The sequence below is a fragment of the Lampetra planeri genome, chromosome 1 (genome assembly GCF_965212315.1).
Source record: "Lampetra planeri chromosome 1, kcLamPlan1.2.h2, whole genome shotgun sequence".
In the NCBI taxonomy this organism is placed as follows: Eukaryota; Metazoa; Chordata; class Hyperoartia; order Petromyzontiformes; family Petromyzontidae; genus Lampetra; species Lampetra planeri.
Genome location: NC_136107.1, coordinates 273,258 through 298,090, shown reverse-complemented (window position 1 = coordinate 298,090; position 24,833 = coordinate 273,258). Strand labels below are relative to the sequence as shown.

At 53.3% G+C, this 24,833-nt stretch overlaps 1 protein-coding gene across 1 annotated transcript in view; it reads right to left on the bottom strand.

Annotated features, from left to right (window-relative positions):
• Positions 1-24,833, bottom strand: part of LOC144720056 (uncharacterized) — a 53,307-nt gene that overhangs the window by 5,816 nt on the left and 22,658 nt on the right. The window contains exons 5-10 of the mRNA XM_078596550.1: positions 10,723-10,931; positions 7,575-7,718; positions 7,179-7,312; positions 5,498-5,574; positions 4,479-4,558; positions 438-565 (exon numbers count right to left, since the gene is read on the bottom strand). Of these exons, the coding sequence (XP_078452676.1) occupies positions 7,709-7,718; positions 10,723-10,931 (219 nt within the window). The 3' untranslated portion in view covers positions 438-565; positions 4,479-4,558; positions 5,498-5,574; positions 7,179-7,312; positions 7,575-7,708. The remainder of the gene's footprint in view (positions 1-437; positions 566-4,478; positions 4,559-5,497; positions 5,575-7,178; positions 7,313-7,574; positions 7,719-10,722; positions 10,932-24,833) is intronic.

The window sequence follows — 24,833 nt, the reverse complement described above, 5'->3', positions numbered from 1 at the left end:
GGAGCTGGGTCAGGAGCTGGGTGAGGAGCTGGGTGATGAGGGGAGGAGCTGGGTGAGGAGGTGAGGAGCTGCAGGGTTGGGGTCCCCACTGAGTTGTGGCGTCTGTGTCCATGAGCCTGACACGTGTTGCTGTGTGTGGTGACACCACGTGGTGCTGTGTGTGGTGACACCACGTGGTGCTGTGTGTGGTGGCACCACGTGGTGCTGTGTGTGGTGACCCCACGTGGTGCTGTGTGTGGTGACCCCACGTGGTGCTGTGTGTGGTGGCACCACGTGGTGCTGTGTGTGGTGACCCCACGTGGTGCTGTGTGTGGTGACCCCACGTGGTGCTGTGTGTGGTGGCACCACGTGGTGCTGTGTGTGGTGACCCCACGTGGTGCTGTGTGGTGACACCACGTGGTGCTGTGTGGTGCCCCCACGTGGTGTCCCCGTGCCACCTGCTGGCGGATCTCCAGGAGCGAGTGGAGGATGCGGCCGTCGATCTGCGTGAAGTTGGGGCAGTAGGCGCCCAGGCTGCTCTCCTCCAGCCAGGCCTGCACGTCACCCTCCTGCCACTTGGGGACGCCTGGGGGCACGGCGAGCGGCGCACGTGGGCAACACACGTGGGCAACGCACGCGGGGAAACACACGTGGGCAACACACGCGGGCAACAGACGTGGGCAACACACGCGGGCAACAGACGTGGGCAACACACGCGGGCAACACACGTGGGCAACACACGCGGGCAACAGACGTGGGCAACACACGTGGGCAACACACGCGGGCAACACACGTGGGCAACACACGCGGGCAACAGACGTGGGCAACACACGTGGGCAACACACGCGGGCAACACACGACGTGGGCAACACACGTGGGCAACACACGTGGGCAACACACGTGGGCAACACACGACGTGGGCAACACACGTGGGCAACACACGCGGGCAACACACGTGGGCAACACACGTGGGCAACACACGTGGGCAACACACGACGTGGGCAACACACGTGGGCAACACACGCGGGCAACACACGTGGGAAACACACGCGGGCAACACACGTGGTCAACACACGTGGGCAACACACGCGGGCAACACACGTGGGCAACACACGTGGGCAACACACGCGGGCAACACACGTGGTCAACACACGTGGGCAACACACGTGGGCAACACACGTGGGCAACACACGTGGGCAACACACGTGGGCAACACACGTGGGCAACACACGTGGGCAACACACGACGTGGGCAACACACGTGGGCAACACACGTGGTCAACACACGTGGGCAACACACGCGGGCAACACACGCGGGCAACACACGTGGGCAACACACGTGGTCAACACACGTGGGCAACACACGTGGGCAACACACGACGTGGGCAACACACGTGGGCAACACACGTGGTCAACACACGTGGGCAACACACGTGGGCAACACACGTGGGCAACACACGCGGGCAACACACGCGGGCAACACACGCGGGCAACACACGTGGGCAACACACGTGGGCAACACACGTGGGCAACACACGACGTGGGCAACACACGTGGGCAACACACGTGGGCAACACACGACGTGGGCAACACACGTGGGCAACACACGTGGTCAACACACGTGGGCAACACACGTGGGCAACACACGTGGGCAACACACGCGGGCAACACACGCGGGCAACACACGCGGGCAACACACGTGGGCAACACACGTGGGCAACACACGTGGGCAACACACGACGTGGGCAACACACGTGGGCAACACACGTGGTCAACACACGTGGGCAACACACGTGGGCAACACACGTGGGCAACACACGCGGGCAACACACGCGGGCAACACACGCGGGCAACACACGTGGGCAACACACGTGGGCAACACACGTGGGCAACACACGACGTGGGCAACACACGTGGGCAACACACGTGGGCAACACACGACGTGGGCAACACACGTGGGCAACACACGTGGGCAACACACGACGTGGGCAACACACGTGGGCAACACACGTGGGCAACACACGTGGGCAACACACGACGTGGGCAACACACGTGGGCAACACACGGGGGGCAACACACGACGTGGGCAACACACGTGGGCAACACACGTGGGCAACACACGTGGGCAACACACGACGTGGGCAACACACGTGGGCAACACACGTGGGCAACACACGACGTGGGCAACACACGTGGGCAACACACGCGGGCAACACACGTGGGCAACACACGTGGGCAACACACGTGGGCAACACACGACGTGGGCAACACACGTGGGCAACACACGCGGGCAACACACGTGGGAAACACACGCGGGCAACACACGTGGTCAACACACGTGGGCAACACACGCGGGCAACACACGTGGGCAACACACGTGGGCAACACACGCGGGCAACACACGTGGTCAACACACGTGGGCAACACACGTGGGCAACACACGTGGGCAACACACGTGGGCAACACACGTGGGCAACACACGTGGGCAACACACGTGGGCAACACACGACGTGGGCAACACACGTGGGCAACACACGTGGTCAACACACGTGGGCAACACACGCGGGCAACACACGCGGGCAACACACGTGGGCAACACACGTGGTCAACACACGTGGGCAACACACGTGGGCAACACACGACGTGGGCAACACACGTGGGCAACACACGTGGTCAACACACGTGGGCAACACACGTGGGCAACACACGTGGGCAACACACGCGGGCAACACACGCGGGCAACACACGCGGGCAACACACGTGGGCAACACACGTGGGCAACACACGTGGGCAACACACGACGTGGGCAACACACGTGGGCAACACACGTGGGCAACACACGACGTGGGCAACACACGTGGGCAACACACGTGGTCAACACACGTGGGCAACACACGTGGGCAACACACGTGGGCAACACACGCGGGCAACACACGCGGGCAACACACGCGGGCAACACACGTGGGCAACACACGTGGGCAACACACGTGGGCAACACACGACGTGGGCAACACACGTGGGCAACACACGTGGTCAACACACGTGGGCAACACACGTGGGCAACACACGTGGGCAACACACGCGGGCAACACACGCGGGCAACACACGCGGGCAACACACGTGGGCAACACACGTGGGCAACACACGTGGGCAACACACGACGTGGGCAACACACGTGGGCAACACACGTGGGCAACACACGACGTGGGCAACACACGTGGGCAACACACGTGGGCAACACACGACGTGGGCAACACACGTGGGCAACACACGTGGGCAACACACGTGGGCAACACACGACGTGGGCAACACACGTGGGCAACACACGGGGGGCAACACACGACGTGGGCAACACACGTGGGCAACACACGTGGGCAACACACGTGGGCAACACACGACGTGGGCAACACACGTGGGCAACACACGGGGGGCAACACACGACGTGGGCAACACACGTGGGCAACACACGTGGGCAACACACGTGGGCAACACACGACGTGGGCAACACACGTGGGCAACACACGTGGGCAACACACGACGTGGGCAACACACGTGGGCAACACACGTGGGCAACACACGGGGGCAACCACGGGGGACTCGGCGTGAGCAAGACGAGCAACTTGACGCGGAATCCTGCAACTCGGTGCAACAAACACCCAGCTGCCCCGTGTCTCTTCTCATGTCCCCTGAACTGACGTTACCTAGGGGATGCCGTTACCTAGGGGATGCCGTTGTCTAGGGGATGCCGTTGCCAAGGGGATGCCGTTACCTAGGGGCTGCCGTTGCCTAGGGGCTGCCGTTACCTAGTGGCTGCCGTTGCCTAGGGGCTGCCATTGCCTAGGGGCTGCCGTTACCTAGGGGATGCCGTTGCCTAGGGGCTGCCATTGCCTAGGGGCTGCCGTTACCTAGGGGATGCCGTTGCCTAAGGGCTGCCGTTGCCTAGGGGCTGCCGTTACCTAGGGGCTGCCGTTGCCTAGGGGATGCCGTTGCCTAGGGGATGCCGTTGCCTAGGGGCTGCTGTTGTCTAGGGGCTACCGTCACCTAGGGGCTGCCGTTGCCTAGGGGCTGCCGTTACCTAGGAGCTGCTGTTGTCTAGGGGCTGCCGTCACCTAGGGGCTGCCGTTGCCTAGGGGCTGCCGTTACCTAGGAGCTGCTGTTGCCTAGGGGCTGCCGTTACCTAGGAGCTGCTGTTGTCTAGGGGCTACCGTCACCTAGGGGCTGCCGTTGCCTAGGGGCTGCCGTTACCTAGGAGCTGCTGTTGTCTAGGGGCTGCCGTCACCTAGGGGCTGCCGTTACCTAGGGGCTGCCGTTACCTAGGAGCTGCTGTTGTCTAGGGGCTACCGTCACCTAGGGGCTGCCGTTGCCTAGGGGCTGCCGTTACCTAGGAGCTGCCGTCACCTAGGGGCTGCCGTTACCTAGGAGCTGCTGTTGTCTAGGGGCTGCCGTCACCTAGGGGCTGCTGTTGCCTAGGGGCTGCCGTTACCTAGGAGCTGCCGTTACCTGCGAGGCGAGCCTGCACCTCCGTGGACCTGGAGGAGGAGCAGCACGAGATGAAGCCCTTGACGGGCGCGGAGCACGACCTGAGGCACAGAGGGGGGGGGGGGGGGGTTGTGTCACTGCACGCGCACTGAGGGTGTAGAGGAGGTGTAGAGGAGGAGGTGTAGAGGAGGTGGTGTAGAGGGAGGAGGTGTAGAGGAGGAGGAGGTGTAGAGGAGGAGGGTGTAGAGGAGGAGGTGTAGAGGAGGAGGTGTAGAGGAGGAGGAGGTGTAGAGGAGGAGGAGGTGTAGAGGAGGAGGTGTAGAGGAGGAGGTGTAGAGGGAGGAGGTGTAGAGGAGGAGGAGGTGTAGAGGAGGAGGAGGTGTAGAGGAGGAGGAGGTGTAGAGGAGGAGGAGGTGTGGAGGAGGAGGAGGTGTAGAGGAGGAGGAGGTGTAGAGGAGGAGGAGGTGTAGAGGAGGAGGTGTGGAGGAGGAGGAGGTGTAGAGGAGGAGGTGTAGAGGAGGTGTAGAGGAGGAGGTGTAGAGGAGGAGGTGTAGAGGAGGAGGAGGTGTAGAGGAGGAGGTGTGGAGGAGGAGGGAGGGTGTAGAGGAGGAGGAGGTGTAGAGGAGGAGGAGGTGTAGAGGAGGAGGTGTGGAGGAGGAGGAGGTGTAGAGGAGGAGGTGTAGAGGAGGTGTAGAGGAGGAGGAGGTGTAGAGGAGAGGAGGTGTAGAGGAGGGAGGAGGTGTAGAGGAGGAGGAGGTGTAGAGGAGGAGGTGTAGAGGAGGAGGAGGTGTAGAGGAGGAGGAGGTGTAGAAGAGGAGGTGTAGAGGAGGAGGTGTAGAGGAGGAGGTGTAGAGGAGGAGGAGGTGTAGAAGAGGAGGTGGTGTAGAGGAGGAGGAGGTGTAGAGGAGGAGGAGGTGTAGAGGAGGAGGAGGTGTAGAGAGGAGGTGTAGAGGAGGAGGTGTAGAGGAGGAGGTGTAGAGGAGGAGGAGGTGTAGAGGAGGAGGAGGTGTAGAGGAGGAGGAGGAGGTGGGGGTGCTCACGCTGCCCCAGGAGACGGCCGCTCTCTCCCTCAGCTGGTTCTGGTTCGTGCTCCATATGGGGCAGTGAAGCTGTCCCTCTGTGACACACAAACACTCAGAGTCACTCACCACTCACTCACCACTCACTCACCACACACTCACCACACACTCACCACTCACTCACCACTCCACTCACCACTCACTCCCTCACTAACCACTCACTCACCACTCATACACACACACTCACCACTCACTCACCACTCACTCACCACTCACTCACTCACCACACACTCACCACACACTCACCACTCACTCACTCACCACACACTCACCACACACTCACCACTCACTCACCACTCATACACACACTCACTCACCACTCATACACACACTCACCACACACTCACCACACACTCACCCACACACTCACCACTCACCACTCACTCACCACTCACTCACCACTCACTCACCACTCACTCACTCACCACACACTCACTCACTCACTCACCACTCATACACACACTCACTCACCACTCACTCACCACTCATACACACACTCACCCACTCACCACACACTCACCACACACTCCCACACACTCACCACTCACCACTCACTCACCACTCACTCACCACTCACTCACCACTCACTCACTCACCACACACTCACTCACTCACCACTCACTCACCACACACTCACCACACACTCACCACTCACCACTCACTCACCACTCATACACACACTCACTCACCACTCACTCACCACTCACTCACCACTCACTCACTCACCACACACTCACCACTCACTCACTCACCACACACTCACCACACACTCACCACACACTCACCACTCACCACTCATACACACCTCACTCACCACTCACTCACCACTCACTCACCACTCATACACACACTCACTCACCACTCACTCACCACTCCCACTCACCACTCACTCACCACTCACTCACCACTCACCACACACTCACCACTCACTCACCACACACTCACCACTCATTATACACACACTCACTCACTCACCACTCACCACTGACTCACCACTCACTCACCACTCACTCACTACTCACTCACCACTCACACACTAGACACACTCACCACTCACTCACTACTCACTCACTCACTCACCACTCACTCACTACTCACTCACCTCTCAAACCACGAACTCATCATACACACACTCACCACTCACTCACTCACCACTCATACACACACTCACTCACCACTCACTCACCACTCACTCACCACTCACTCCACTCACCACACACTCACTCACTCACTCACCACTCACTCACCACTCACTCACTCACCACTCACTCACCACTCACTCACTACTCACTCACCTCTCAAACCACGAACTCATCATACACACACTCACCACTCGCCATACACACACTCACCACTCACCATGCACACACTCACCATACACTCCTCACACTCGCCACTGTGTATATACAGCACAAACACATCAACACTGCACACAGCAGTGTGTTGTGTAGTGTGTGTACATGTATCCTGGGTAAAGCGATGCTCAGTGTGTAGCGCATGTAGTGTATAGAGTGTATAAATGTTGTGTATAAAAAGTGTATGTTTCGTGTGTATATATAGTAGATACATGTAGCATATATATGTGTATATACTATATGTAGTGTGTGTGTACACGTGGTGTGTGTGATGTGCTGCTCCTCACCCTGCCTCATCTGGGAGCAGGTGCCGGGGGTCGCGGCTGAGTCTGCTGAGCGTCGTCACCGCGTGGAGCTTCTCCGCGGAGCGGCCCTGCCTCAGGCTCTGCACCAGCGGAGCCACGGCGCCCGCCTCGTAGATCTGACGGGAAGAAGCGGCGCGGAAGCCGCGAGGAGCGACGGTGAACCTCGGGCGCAAGCGGGAAGCGGCTCGGAAGCGCCACAGATTCACGTCGCGGGCGGCGCCGTCGACGGACCGGCGACGTCCACCGACCCGCGACGAAGCGACGATGGCGGGCGCATGACGCCCGGCACGGTGCGAGGGCCGACTCGGTGCCTCGTGGGTGGTGCGGTGTGAGGTGGGTGGTGCGGTGCGAGTGGGTGGTGCGGTGGCGAGTGCTCACCTTCCTGCGCACCGGCCAGCACACGGGACAGCATGGCCAGAGACTCCAGCAGCTCCTCGCCCAGGTATATCATCTCACCCACCAACTTGTATCGGCCATACACGTTGGGTCTACCGATGGTCTGAAGCAGCTCGTTAGTGGAGTCTGAAACGAGACACGCAGAGACCATCACTCCTAAGCCACCACGTGTCACCCACTCAGCCCACCACGTGTCACCCACTCAGCCACCACGTGTCACCCACTCAGCCCACCACGTGTCACCCACACCGACACAGCCCAGCGGTGGCGCCTCCGCCGCTTGGTGCGGAGGTTGACGGTTCAAATCCAGCGGGCCGCCCTGGTTATTACTGCGGTGTAATAACCGGAATAACATGCCCCGTCTACTTCACCGTTAATGATCCTGTGATGTGTAATGCGAGCGTGAATGAGGTTGCTGCTGGGCTCTAGCCCAATCACACGCCCCGGGGTATTGGAGGTGGAGCCAGCAGGGCAGTAAGGGAAGAGCGGATCTGACGATCCGGAAGGGAGGAGTCAGGGTCACGTGAGAGAGGGGTTATAGAGGGGAGCCCGGAAGAGATCGAGGACAGTCGATGGAGTGAAGAGGCGGGACCACGTTGGGTGGCCGCCGCGCCTACAGCCGCGTGGCTGATGGGGCTAAAGGGGTAGCTAGCAGAGCGTGCGGGGCACACGGGGCCAGCGGGGTGGCCAGCAGAGTGTGCGGGGTGCACGGGGCTAAGCAGGGTGGCCAGCAGAGTGTGCGGGGTGCACGGGGCTAAGCAGGGTGGCTAGCAGAGCGTGCGGGGCACACGGGGCCAGCGGGGGTGGCCAGCAGAGTGTGCGGGGTGCACGGGGCTAAGCAGGGGTGGCTAGCAGAGCGTGCGGGGGTGCACGGAGCAGCGGTGTGGCTGCAGAGGGTGCTAGCGGAGTGGCTAGCAGGGTGTGCAGGGCACACAGGGCTGGCGAAGTGGCTAGCAGAGCGTGCGTGGCACGCGAGAGGAGACGCTGGTCCCTTGCCGGGACCAGCGGGGTGAAGGGACGAGTGGAAGAGCTGAGGAGGAAGCGAGTGCGCGGGGCGCGCGAGAGACGACGCTGGTCCGAGGAGAAGGTCAGCGTGGTGCGGAGGTGAAGAACCCGAATAAAGGACGAACGGAGACTTACATCGCCTGCAGAGTCCTTTATTACAGATGTGATCGCAAGAGTGGGGGGTTGCGGTCCAAATTTGCCATTCGAACATCGCCCACGTGTGCGATTACACAACTGTGACATTGTGAGTGTGGGGTACGAGATACAAGGTGTGGTTTAACAGCTGTTGCTATGACTCTGTGTGTACGCGTGGTGCTGTGTGTGTACAGCTGTTGCTATGACTCTGTGTGTACGCGTGGTGCTATGTGTGTACAGCTGTTGCTATGACTCTGTGTGTACGCGTGGTGCTATGTGTGTACAGCTGTTGCTATGACTCTGTGTATACGCGTGGTGCTGTGTGTGTACAGCTGTTGCTATGGACTGTGTGTGTACGCGTGGTGCTATGTGTGTACAGCTGTTGCTATGACTCTGTGTGTACGCGTGGTGCTATGTGTGTACAGCTGTTGTTATGACTCTGTGTGTACGCGTGGTGCTGTGTGTGTACAGCTATTTACTATGACTCTGTGTGTACGCGTGGTGCTGTGTGTGTACAGCTATTACTATGACTCTGTGTGTACGCGTGGTGCTATGTGTGTACAGCTGTTGTTATGACTCTGTGTGTACGCGTGGTGCTGTGTGTGTACAGCTATTGCTATGACTGTGTGTGTACGCGTGGTGCTATGTGTGTACAGCTGTTGCTATGACTCTGTGTGTACGCGTGGTGCTATGTGTGTACAGCTGTTGTTATGACTCTGTGTGTACGCGTGGTGCTATGTGTGTACAGCTGTTGCTATGACTCTGTGTGTACGTGTGGTGCTATGTGTGTACAGCTGTTGCTATGGACTCTGTGTGTACGCGTGGTGCTATGTGTGTACAGCTGTTGTGCTCGCTATGCTCTATTGTGTTTAAACTACAGACGTACCTCCTATAGCGCTCAGGTGGCGTTCTCGGTAAAGTGAGCGCTATACGGAACAGCGCTATGGGAGGTTCGCTATCACATGGTTCCAATGGAGATGCGTTACCAACAGCAATTTTTTACCTATGAACAATATATATAAGGGTTTCATTGGGGGTATCGGTAATAACCTTAATAATGATACTGTACACATGATAAATGTATTAAAGCATTTTATAAATAATAACTTTTATTTTCTTGGTTCTTTCAGTAAAGTCACGTAGAATGGAACTAATAAAATAATAAAAATAAAACATTATAAAATAAAATTTTCACGACGTTTCGGCCACAACGCAAGCAGCCGTCCTCAGGTGAAGAGCAGGGCTGTTGGAAATACAGCGTTCTAATGGACACTGCTAAGCTTGGCAGCGTATTTTAAGCTGGGTGGGAGGAGGAGAGAGACTTGAAAAAGGAGTTTACATATCAACTGGGGAATTTAGCATGTTGATGACAAATGCCGATATGGGGTGAGTCACTCCTTGTGGAATGTGCAGGCGGTGGGTGCTAATGTATATTGTAGGATTAGAAATAATAAAGGGAGGGAAATTTTACTAAAGGTACTAAGAGCGATCAAATCAACTGTGAGCAGAATCGATACAACAGACGCCTTGATTCAGGTTCCCACCAGACCATGTTACAGTATTTGGCTGCTAGAAATGTCCACGTGATAAGCCACTTGGTTGAGCTCTCACTTGTGGTGGCCACGTCGCTTCTAACCAATGTCCACATCGCTCAGTGGGGCCCTACCTGGTAACGTAAAAATTATTTATTTTATTATAAACAGCCAGCACCACGCCCAGCACCATACCCATCCACCCCCTCATATGCCATGCCAGTATTCACAGCTGATTGTGAACAGCACTTGGCCCAACAGTCTGTTGAGGCTATGCGGGGGATCTTCTTCTTTAGACTCCCCCGTGCCGCGTGTCACCGTCTTCTTCAACGCGGACACGGTGACGTCTACAACCCTCGTCTGACTAAAGCTGCACGAGGGAGGCGAGCGGCGGGGGAGCGAGTGCCGAGTGGCGCAGGCGAGGAGCGGTCCGTGCGGGTGCGGTGAGAGGTGCTTACTCGTCTCTCCCAGGGGGGTCGCAGTCGCTCTCCTCCAGCACGTGGGCGATGACCTGCAGGGCAGCCGACCTGACCTCCTCCTTGTCGTTCTTGAGCAGCTCCTGCATCACGGGCACCGCGTTGCTCTGGCGGAAGCAGGCGCGGTTCTCTGGCTCGCGGGAGAGGTTCCCCAGCAGAGAGACGGTGTTCACCAGCAGCCTGCGTATGGCCTGGAGACACACGGGGAGACACACGGGGAGAGAGACACACGGTGAGAGAGACACACGGGGTGAGACACACGGGGAGAGACACACGGGGTGAGAGACACGGGGTGAGACACACGGGGAGAGACACACGGGGTGAGACACACGGGGTGAGAGACATGGGGAGACACACGGGGAGAGACACACGGGGAGAGACACACGGGGTGAGACACACGGGGTGAGACACACGGGGTGAGACACACGGGGTGAGAGACATGGGGAGACACACGGGGTAAGACACACGGGGTGAGACACACGGGTGAGACACACGGGGTGAGAGACATAGGGAGACACACGGGGAGAGACACACGGGGTAAGACACACGGGGTGAGACACACGGGGTGAGACACACGGGGTGAGACACACGGGGTGAGACACACGGGGTGAGACACACGGGGAGAGACACACGGGGAGAGACACACGGGGAGAGACACACGGGGAGAGACACACGGGGAGAGACACACGGGGTGAGACACACACGGGGAGAGACACACGGGTGAGACACACGGGGTGAGACACACGGGGTGAGACACACGGGGAGAGACACACGGGGTGAGACACACGGGGTGAGACACACGGGGAGAGACACACGGGGAGAGACACACGGGGAGAGACACACGGGGTGAGACACACGGGGAGAGACACACGGGGAGAGACACACGGGGTGAGACACACGGGGAGAGACACGGGGTGAGAGACACGGGGAGAGACACACGAGGTGAGACACACGGGGTGAGACACACGGGGTGAGACACACGAGGTGAGACACACGGGGAGAGACACACGGGGAGAGACACACGAGGTGAGACACACGGGGTGAGACACACGGGGTGAGACACACGGGGAGAGACACACGGGGAGAGACACACGGGGTGAGACACACGGGGTGAGACACACGGGGTGAGACACACGGGGAGAGACACACGGGGAGAGACACACGGGGAGAGACACACGGGTGAGAGACACGGGGTGAGACACACGGGGAGAGACACACGGGGAGAGACACACGGGGTGAGACACACGGGGAGAGACACACGGGGAGAGACACACGGGGTGAGACACACGGGGAGAGACACACGGGGAGAGACACACGGGGTGAGACACACGGGGAGAGACACGGGGTGAGAGACACGGGGAGAGACACACGAGGTGAGACACACGGGGTGAGACACACGGGGTGAGACACACGAGGTGAGACACACGGGGAGAGACACACGGGGAGAGACACACGGGGTGAGACACACGGGGAGAGACACACGGGGAGAGACACACGGGGTGAGACACACGGGGAGAGACACACGGGGAGAGACACACGGGGTGAGACACACGGGGTGAGACACACGGGGTGAGACACACGGGGAGAGACACACGGGGAGAGAGACACGAGGTGAGACACACGGGGTGAGACACACGGGGTGAGACACACGGGGAGAGACACACGAGGTGAGACACACGGGGTGAGACACACGGGGTGAGACACACGAGGTGAGACACACGGGGAGAGACACACGGGGAGAGACACACGGGGTGAGACACACGGGGAGAGACACACGGGGAGAGACACACGGGGTGAGACACACGGGGTGAGACACACGGGGAGAGACACACGGGGTGAGACACACGGGTGAATAAGCATGTGAATAAGCATGTGAACACACGAGTGTGTCCCCGTGGCAGCATGTAGCGCTGGTTGATGAAGGGACATGAAGGCAGTGACGTCACCCCGTGTGTCTCACCCCGCGCGTTTTACGTGTACAATGCTTATCTACGTGTTTACATGCGTGTTTACATGCGTGCTTAATGAATTTACATGCTTGTTTAAATTCGTGTTGACATGCTAATTTACGTGTTTACATTGTGTTTGTGTTACATTTGTGTTTACATGCGTGATTACATGCCTGTTCGTGTGTATCTACACGTGTGTTTACAAGTTTGTTTACACACGTGTCGAAACGTGTGTTGACACGTGTGTTTACGTGTGTTGACACGTGCGTGCCGACGGAGGTGCACATGACGGTGCGTCAGGCTGCTGCTTGTTGTTGTTGTTGACGGTGCCAGTGTCTCCAAGTGCGTCCTCACTACACCATGACGTCACTACACCATGACGTCACTACGTCACGGCCGCTGCGTCTCTCTGTGAAGGGGAAGCTGCTGAGTGGGGCGCGTTGAGCGGCTGCCTCCAGAGGGACGCAGCAAACCACGACGCCTCCTCCTGGACTCCGTCTCTACTCCACTCCGTGTCTCCTTCTACTCCTACCCGTCTCCTCTTCCTCCACCTACCCCTGTCTCCTCTCCCTGTCTCCGCTCTGGGTCTCCTCCTACTCCTCCTCCCCGTGTCTCCGTGAGCTCCCCAACCCCACAGACGCAGCCTCCGCCTCTCTCCCTGTGCCACCGTCTCACCCCAACCCCACAGACAGAGCGTCTGTGACCTCGTATTTGTCTCCCTGTGCCTCCGTCCATCTTCACAGTCCACGTCCCCGCACCCGTCTCTACTACTCGCCATCGTCTACTACCCGCCATCATCTACTACTCGCCATCATCTACTACCCGCCATCATCTACTACCCGCCATCATCTACTACTCACCATCATCTACTACCCGCCATCATCTACTACTCGCCATCATCTACTACTCGCCATCATCTACTACCCGCCATCATCTACTACCCGCCATCATCTACTACCCACCATCATCTACTACTCACCATCATCTACTACCCGCCATCATCTACTACTCACCATCATCTACTACCCGCCATCATCTACTACTCGCCATCATCTACTACTCGCCATCATCTGACTACCCACCATCATCTACTACTCAACATCATCTACTACCCACCATCATCTACTACTCGCCATCGTCTACTACCCGCCATCATCTACTACCCACCATCATCTACTACTCGCCATCATCTACTACTCACCATCATCTACTACTCGCCATCATCTACTACTCACCATCATCTACTACCCACCATCATCTACTACTCGCCATCATCTACTACTCGCCATCATCTACTACTCACCATCATCTACTACCCGCCATCATCTACTACTCACCATCATCTACTACCCTCCATCATCTACTACTCGCCATCATCTACTACTCGCCATCATCTACTACTCACCATCATCTACTACTCACCATCATCTACTACCCGCCATCATCTACTACTCACCATCATCTACTACTCACCATCATCTACTACTCGCCATCATCTACTACTCACCATCATCTACTACTCACCATCATCTACTACCCGCCATCATCTACTACTCGCCATCATCTACTACTCGCCATCATCTACTACTCACCATCATCTACTACCCGCCATCATCTACTACTCACCATCATCTACTACCCTCCATCATCTACTACCCGCCATCATCTACTACTCACCATCATCTACTACTCGCCATCATCTACTACCCGCCATCATCTACTACCCTCCATCATCTACTACTCGCCATCATCTACTACTCGCCATCATCTACTACTCGCCATCATCTACTACTCGCCATCATCTACTACTCGCCATCATCTACTACCCCGCCATCATCTACTACTCGCCATCATCTACTACTCGCCATCATCTACTACCCACCGTCATCTACTACTGACCATCATCTACTACTCGCCATCATCTACTACCCACCATCATCTACTACCCACCGTCATCTACTACTCACCATCATCTACTACCCACCATCATCTACTACCCGCCATCATCTACTACCCTCCATCATCTACTACTCGCCATCATCTACTACCCTCCATCATCTACTACTCGCCATCATCTACTACTCACCATCATCTACTACCCTCCATCATCTACTACCCACCGTCATCTACTACTCACCATCATCTACTACCCTCCATCATCTACTACTCGCCATCATCTACTACTCGCCATCATCTACTACTCGCCATCATCTACTACTCGCCATCATCTACTACTCGCCATCATCTACTACTCGCCATCATCTACTACCCGCCATCATCTACTACTCGCCATCATCTACTACTCGCCATCATCTACTACCCACCGTCATCTACTACTGACCATCATCTACTACTCGCCATCATCCACTACCCACCATCATCTACTACCCACCGTCATCTACTACTCACCATCATCTACTACCCACCATCATCTACTACTCACCATCATCTACTACCCACCATCATCCACTACCCACCATCATCCACTACCCACCATCATCTACTACCCACCATCATCCACTACCCACCATCATCTACTACTCACCATCATCTACTACTCATCATCTACTACTCATCATCATCTACTACCCACCATCATCTACTACCCACCATCATCTACTACTCGCCATCATCTACTACCCACCATCATCTACTACTCATCATCTACTACTCACCATCATCTACTACCCACCATCATCTACTACTCACCATCATCTACTACTCGCCATCATCTACTACTCGCCATCATCTACTACCCACCATCATCTACTACTCGCCATCATCTACTACCCACCATCATCTACTACTCATCATCATCTACTACCCACCATCATCTACTACCCACCATCATCTACTACCCACCATCATCTACTACTCATCATCTACTACTCACCATCATCTACTACCCACCATCATCTACTACTCACCATCATCTACTACTCGCCATCATCTACTACCCACCATCATCTACTACCCACCATCATCTACTACTCGCCATCATCTACTACCCACCATCATCTACTACTCATCATCTACTACTCACCATCATCTACTACCCACCATCATCTACTACCCACCATCATCTACTACTCGCCATCATCTACTACTCACCATCATCTACTACTCATCATCTACTACTCACCATCATCTACTACCCACCATCATCTACTACTCACCATCATCTACTACTCGCCATCATCTACTACTCGCCATCATCTACTACCCACCATCATCTACTACTCACCATCATCTACTACTCACCATCATCTACTACTCATCATCATCTACTACCCACCATCATCTACTACCCACCATCATCTACTACTCACCATCATCTACTACCCACCATCATCTACTACTCACCATCATCTACTACCCACCATCATCTACTACTCGCCATCATCTACTACTCGCCATCATCTACTACCCACCATCATCTACTACCCACCATCATCTACTACTCACCATCATCTACTACCCGCCATCATCTGCTACTCGCCATCATCTACTACTCACCATCATCTACTACTCACCATCATCTACTACTCACCATCATCTGCTACTCACCATCATCTACTACTCACCATCATCTGCTACTCACCATCATCTACTACTCACCATCATCTGCTACTCACCATCATCTACTACTCACCATCATCTGCTACTCACCATCATCTACTACCCACCATCATCTACTACTCACCATCATCTACTACTCACCATCATCTACTACTCACCATCATCTACTACCCGCCATCATCTACTACTCGCCATCATCTACTACTCACCATCATCTACTACTCACCATCATCTGCTACTCGCCATCATCTACTACTCGCCATCATCTACTACTCACCATCATCTACTACTCACCATCATCTGCTACTCGCCATCATCTACTACTCGCCATCATCTACTACTCACCATCATCTACTACCCACCATCATCTACTACTCGCCATCATCTACTACTCACCATCATCTACTACTCACCATCATCTACTACTCACCATCATCTGCTACTCGCCATCATCTACTACTCACCATCATCTACTACCCACCATCATCTACTACCCACCATCATCTACTACTCGCCATCATCTACTACTCACCATCATCTACTACCCACCATCATCTACTACTCGCCATCATCTACTACTCGCCATCATCTACTACTCGCCATCATCTACTACCCACCATCATCTACTACCCACCATCATCTACTACTCGCCATCATCTACTACCCGCCATCATCTACTACTCACCATCATCTACTACTCACCATCATCTGCTACTCGCCATCATCTACTACCCACCATCATCTACTACTCGCCATCATCTACTACCCGCCATCATCTACTACTCACCATCATCTACTACTCACCATCATCTGCTACTCGCCATCATCTACTACCCGCCATCATCTACTACTCACCATCATCTACTACCCACCATCATCTACTACCCACCATCATCTACTACTCACCATCATCTACTACTCACCATCATCCACTACTCACCATCATCCACTACTCACCATCATCTACTACTCACCATCATCTACTACCCACCATCATCTACTACCCGCCATCATCTGCTACTCGCCATCATCTACTACCCACCATCATCTACTACTCACCATCATCTACTACCCGCCATCATCTACTACTCGCCATCATCTACTACCCACCATCATCCACTACTCGCCATCATCTACTACTCACCATCATCTACTACTCGCCATCATCTACTACCCGCCATCATCTACTACTCACCATCATCCACTACTCACCATCATCTACTACTCACCATCATCTACTACCCGCCATCATCTACTACTCACCATCATCCACTACTCACCATCATCTACTACTCACCATCATCTACTACCCGCCATCATCTACTACTCGCCATCATCTGCTACTCGCCATCATCTACTACTCACCATCATCTACTACCCGCCATCATCTACTACTCGCCATCATCTACTACTCACCATCATCTACTACCCGCCATCATCTACTACTCACCATCATCTACTACTCACCATCATCTACTACCCGCCATCATCTACTACCCACCATCATCTACTACTCGCCATCATCTACTACCCGCCATCATCTACTACTCGCCACCATCTACTACTCACCATCATCTACTACTCGCCATCATCTACTACTCACCATCATCTACTACTCACCATCATCTACTACTCACCATCATCTACTACCCGCCATCATCTACTACTCGCCATCATCTACTACCCGCCATCATCTACTACTCGCCATCATCTACTACTCACCATCATCTACTACCCGCCATCATCTACTACTCGCCATCATCTACTACTCGCCATCATCTACTACCCGCCATCATCTACTACCCACCATCATCTACTACCCGCCATCATCTACTACTCGCCATCATCTACTACTCGCCATCATCTACTACTCACCATCATTTACTACCCACCATCATCTACTACCCGCCATCATCTACTACTCACCATCATCTACTACCCGCCATCATCTACTACCCACCATCATCTACTACCCGCCATCATCTACTACTCACCATCATCTACTACCCGCCATCATCTACTACTCACCATCATCTACTACCCGTCACCATCTACTACCCACCATCATCTACTACCCGCCATCATCTACTACCCACCATCATCTACTACCCGCCATCATCTACTACTCGCCATCATCTACTACTCGCCATCATCTACTACCGGCCATCATCTACTACTCGCCATCATCTACTACCCGCCATCATCTACTACCCGCCATCATCTACTACCCGCCATCATCTACTACTCACCATCATCTACTACCCACCATCATCTACTACCCGCCATCATCTACTACTCGCCACCATCTACTACTCGCCATCATCTACTACTCGCCATCATCTACTACCCACCATCATCCACTACCCACCATCATCTACTACCCACCGTCATCTACTACTGACCATCATCTACTACTCACCATCATCTGCTACTCACCATCATCTACTACTCACCATCATCTACTACCCACCATCATCTGCTACTCGCCATCATCTACTACCCACCATCATCTACTACCCACCATCATCTACTACCCACCATCATCTACTACCCACCATCATCCACTACTCACCATCATCTACTACTCACCATCATCTACTACCCACCATCATCTACTACCCACCATCATCTACTACTCACCATCATCCACTACCCACCATCATCTGCTACTCGCCATCATCTACTACCCACCATCATCTACTACCCACCATCATCTACTACCCACCATCATCTACTACCCGCCATCATCTACTACCCACCATCATCCACTACCCACCATCATCTACTACTCACCATCATCTACTACTCATCATCATCTACTACCCACCATCATCCACTACCCACCATCATCTACTACTCATCATCATCTACTACTCATCATCATCTACTACTCACCATCATCTACCACTCGCCATCATCTACTACTCACCATCATCTACTACCCACCATCATCTACTACTCACCATCATCTACTACTCGCCATCATCTACTACTCGCCATCATCTACTACCCACCATCATCTACTACTCACCATCATCTACTACTCGCCATCATCTACTACTCACCATCATCTACTACCCACCATCATCTACTACTCACCATCATCTACTACCCACCATCATCTGCTACTCGCCATCATCTACTACCCGCCATCATCTGCTACTCACCATCATCTACTACTCACCATCATCTACTACTCACCATCATCTACTACCCGCCATCATCTGCTACTCGCCATCATCTACTACTCACCATCATCCACTACCCACCATCATCTACTACCCGCCATCATCTACTACCCGCCATCATCTACTACCCGCCATCATCTACTACCCACCGTCATCTACTACTCACCATCATCTACTACCCGCCATCATCTGCTACCCGCCATCATCTACTACCCGCCATCATCTACTACCCACCGTCATCTACTACTCACCATCATCTACTACCCGCCATCATCTACTACCCGCCATCATCTACTACCCGCCATCATCTACTACCCACCGTCATCTACTACTCACCATCATCCACTACCCACCATCATCTACTACCCGCCATCATCTACTACCCACCATCATCTACTACCCGCCATCATCTACTACCCACCGTCATCTACTACTCACCATCATCTACTACCCGCCATCATCTGCTACTCGCCATCATCTAATACTCACCATCATCCACTACCCACCATCATCTACTACTCACCATCATCTACTACCCGCCATCATCTGCTACTCGCCATCATCTACTACCCACCATCATCTACTACTCACCATCATCTACTACCCGCCATCATCTACTACTCGCCATCATCTACTACCCACCATCATCCACTACTCACCATCATCTACTACTCACCATCATCTACTACTCGCCATCATCTACTACTCACCATCATCTACTACCCACCATCATCTACTACTCACCATCATCTACTACCCGCCATCATCTGCTACTCGCCATCATCTACTACCCGCCATCATCTGCTACTCACCATCATCTACTACTCACCATCATCTACTACTCACCATCATCTACTACTCACCATCATCTACTACCCTCCATCATCTACTACTCACCATCATCTACTACTCGCCATCATCTACTACCCACCATCATCCACTACTCACCATCATCTACTACTCACCATCATCTACTACTCGCCATCATCTACTACTCACCATCATCTACTACCCACCATCATCTACTACTCACCATCATCTACTACCCGCCATCATCTGCTACTCGCCATCATCTACTACCCGCCATCATCTGCTACTCACCATCATCTACTACTCACCATCATCTACTACTCACCATCATCTACTACTCACCATCATCTACTACCCTCCATCATCTACTACCCGCCATCATCTGCTACTCGCCATCATCTACTACTCGCCATCATCTAATACTCACCATCATCCACTACCCACCATCATCTACTACTCACCATCATCTACTACCCGCCATCATCTGCTACTCGCCATCATCTACTACCCACCATCATCTACTACTCACCATCATCTACTACCCGCCATCATCTACTACTCGCCATCATCTACTACCCACCATCATCCACTACTCGCCATCATCTACTACTCACCATCATCTACTACTCGCCATCATCTACTACCCACCATCATCTACTACTCACCATCATCTACTACTCACCATCATCTACTACTCACCATCATCTACTACCCGCCATCATCTACTACCCACCATCATCCACTACTCACCATCATCCACTACTCACCATCATCTACTACTCGCCATCATCTGCTACTCGCCATCATCTACTACTCACCATCATCTACTACCCGCCATCATCTACTACCCACCATCATCTACTACTCGCCATCATCTACTACCCGCCATCATCTACTACTCGCCACCATCTACTACTCACCATCATCTACTACTCGCCATCATCTACTACTCACCATCATCTACTACTCACCATCATCTACTACTCACCATCATCTACTACCCGCCATCATCTACTACTCGCCATCATCTACTACCCGCCATCATCTACTACTCGCCATCATCTACTACTCACCATCATCTACTACCCGCCATCATCTACTACTCGCCATCATCTACTACTCGCCATCATCTACTACCCGCCATCATCTACTACCCACCATCATCTACTACCCGCCATCATCTACTACTCGCCATCATCTACTACTCGCCATCATCTACTACTCACCATCATTTACTACCCACCATCATCTACTACCCGCCATCATCTACTACTCACCATCATCTACTACCCGCCATCATCTACTACCCACCATCATCTACTACCCGCCATCATCTACTACTCACCATCATCTACTACCCGCCATCATCTACTACTCACCATCATCTACTACCCGTCACCATCTACTACCCACCATCATCTACTACCCGCCATCATCTACTACCCACCATCATCTACTACCCGCCATCATCTACTACTCGCCATCATCTACTACTCGCCATCATCTACTACCGGCCATCATCTACTACTCGCCATCATCTACTACCCGCCATCATCTACTACCCGCCATCATCTACTACCCGCCATCATCTACTACTCACCATCATCTACTACCCACCATCATCTACTACCCGCCATCATCTACTACTCACCATCATCTACTACCCGCCATCATCTACTACTCGCCATCATCTACTACTCGCCATCATCTACTACCCACCATCATCTACTACCCGCCATCATCTACTACTCACCATCATCTACTACCAACCATCATCTACTACTCGCCATCATCTACTACTGAACATCATCTACTACCCACCATCAACTACTACCCACCATCATCTACTACTCACCATCATCTACTACCCACCATCATCTACTACTCACCATCATCTACTACTCGCCATCATCTACTACTCGCCATCATCTACTACTCACCATCATCTACTACCCGCCATCATCTACTACTCACCATCATCTACTACCCACCATCATCTACTACTCACCATAATCTACTACCCACCATCATCTACTACTCACCATCATCTACTACCCACCATCATCTACTACCCACCATCATCTACTACCCGCCATCATCTACTACTCGCCATCATCTACTACCCGCCATCATCTACTACCCGCCATCATCTACTACCCGCCATCATCTACTACTCGCCATCATCTACTACTCGCCATCATCTACTACCCGCCATCATCTACTACTCGCCATCATCTACTACCCGCCATCATCTACTACTCGCCATCATCTACTACCCGCCATCATCTACTACTCGCCATCATCTACTACCCGCCATCATCTACTACTCGCCATCATCTACTACTCACCATCATCTACTACCCGACGTCATCTACTACTCGCCATCATCTACTACTCGCCATCATCTACTGCTCACCATCATCTACTACTCGCCATCATCTACTACCCGCCATCATCTACTACTCGCCATCATCTACTACTCGCCATCATCTACTACCCGCCATCATCTACTACTCGCCATCATCTACTACCCACCATCATCTACTACTCACCATCATCTACTACCCTCCATCATCTACTACCCGTCATCTACTACTCGCCATCATCTACTACTCGCCATCATCTACTACTCGCCATCATCTATTACCCGCCATCATCTACTACTCGCCATCATCTACTACTCGCCATCATCTACTACTCGCCATCATCTACTACTCGCCATCATCTATTACCCGCCATCATCTACTACTCGCCATCATCTACTACTCACCATCATCTACTACTCGCCATCATCTACTACTCGCCATCATCTACTACTCGCCATCATCTACTACTCGCCATCATCTACTACTCGCCATCATCTATTACCCGCCATCATCTACTACTCGCCATCATCTACTACTCACCATCATCTACTACTCGCCATCATCTACTACTCGCCATCATCTACTACCCACCATCATCTACTACCCACCATCATCTACTACTCGCCATCATCTACTACCCACCATCATCTACTACCCACCATCATCTACTACTCGCCATCATCTACTACTCACCATCATCTACTACCCACCATCATCTACTACTCGCCATCGTCTACTACTCGCCATTGTCTACTACCCACCATCATCTACTACTCACCATCATCTACTACTCGCCATCATCTACTACTCGCCATCATCTACTACTCGCCATCATCTACTACTCGCCATCATCTACTACTCGCCATCGTCTACTACTCGCCATCATCTATTACCCGCCATCATCTACTACTCGCCATCATCTACTACTCGCCATCATCTACTACTCACCATCATCTACTACTCGCCATCATCTACTACTCGCCATCATCTACTACTCGCCATCATCTACTACTCGCCATCATCTACTACTCGCCATCATCTATTACCCACCATCATCTACTACCCTCCATCATCCACTACTCACCATCATCTACTACTCGCCATCATCTACTACTCGCCATCATCTACTACTCACCATCATCTACTACCCAGCATCATCTACTACCCGCCATCATCTACTACCCGCCATCATCTACTACTCGCCATCATCTACTACTCACCATCATCTACTACTCACCATCATCTACTACTCGCCATCATCTACTACTCGCCATCATCTACTACTCACCATCATCTACTACCCAGCATCATCTACTACCCGCCATCATCTACTACTCGCCATCATCTACTACCCGCCATCATCTACTACTCACCATCATCTACTACCCACCATCATCTACTACTCACCATCATCTACTACTCGCCATCATCTACTACTCGCCATCATCTACTACCCACCATCATCTACTACTCACCATCATCTACTACCCACCATCATCTACTACTCACCATCATCTACTACCCACCATCATCTACTACTCACCATCATCTACTACTCACCATCATCTACTACCCACCATCATCTACTACTCACCATCATCTACTACCCACCATCATCTACTACTCACCATCATCTACTACTCACCATCATCTACTACTCACCATCATCTACTACCCACCATCATCTACTACTCGCCATCATCTACTACTCGCCATCATCTACTACTCACCATCATCTACTACCCGACGTCATCTACTACTCGCCATCATCTACTACTCACCATCATCTACTACCCGACGTCATCTACTACTCGCCATCATCTACTACTCACCATCATCTACTACCCGACGTCATCTACTACTCGCCATCATCTACTACTCACCATCATCTACTACCCGACGTCATCTACTACTCACCATCATCTACTACTCACCATCATCTACTACCCACCATCATCTACTACCCACCATCATCTACTACTCACCATCATCTACTACCCACCATCATCTACTACTCACCATCATCTACTACTCACCATCATCTACTACCCACCATCATCTACTACCCACCATCATCTACTACTCGCCATCATCTACTACTCACCATCATCTACTACCCGACGTCATCTACTACTCGCCATCATCTACTACTCGCCATCATCTACTACCCGACGTCATCTACTACTCACCATCATCTACTA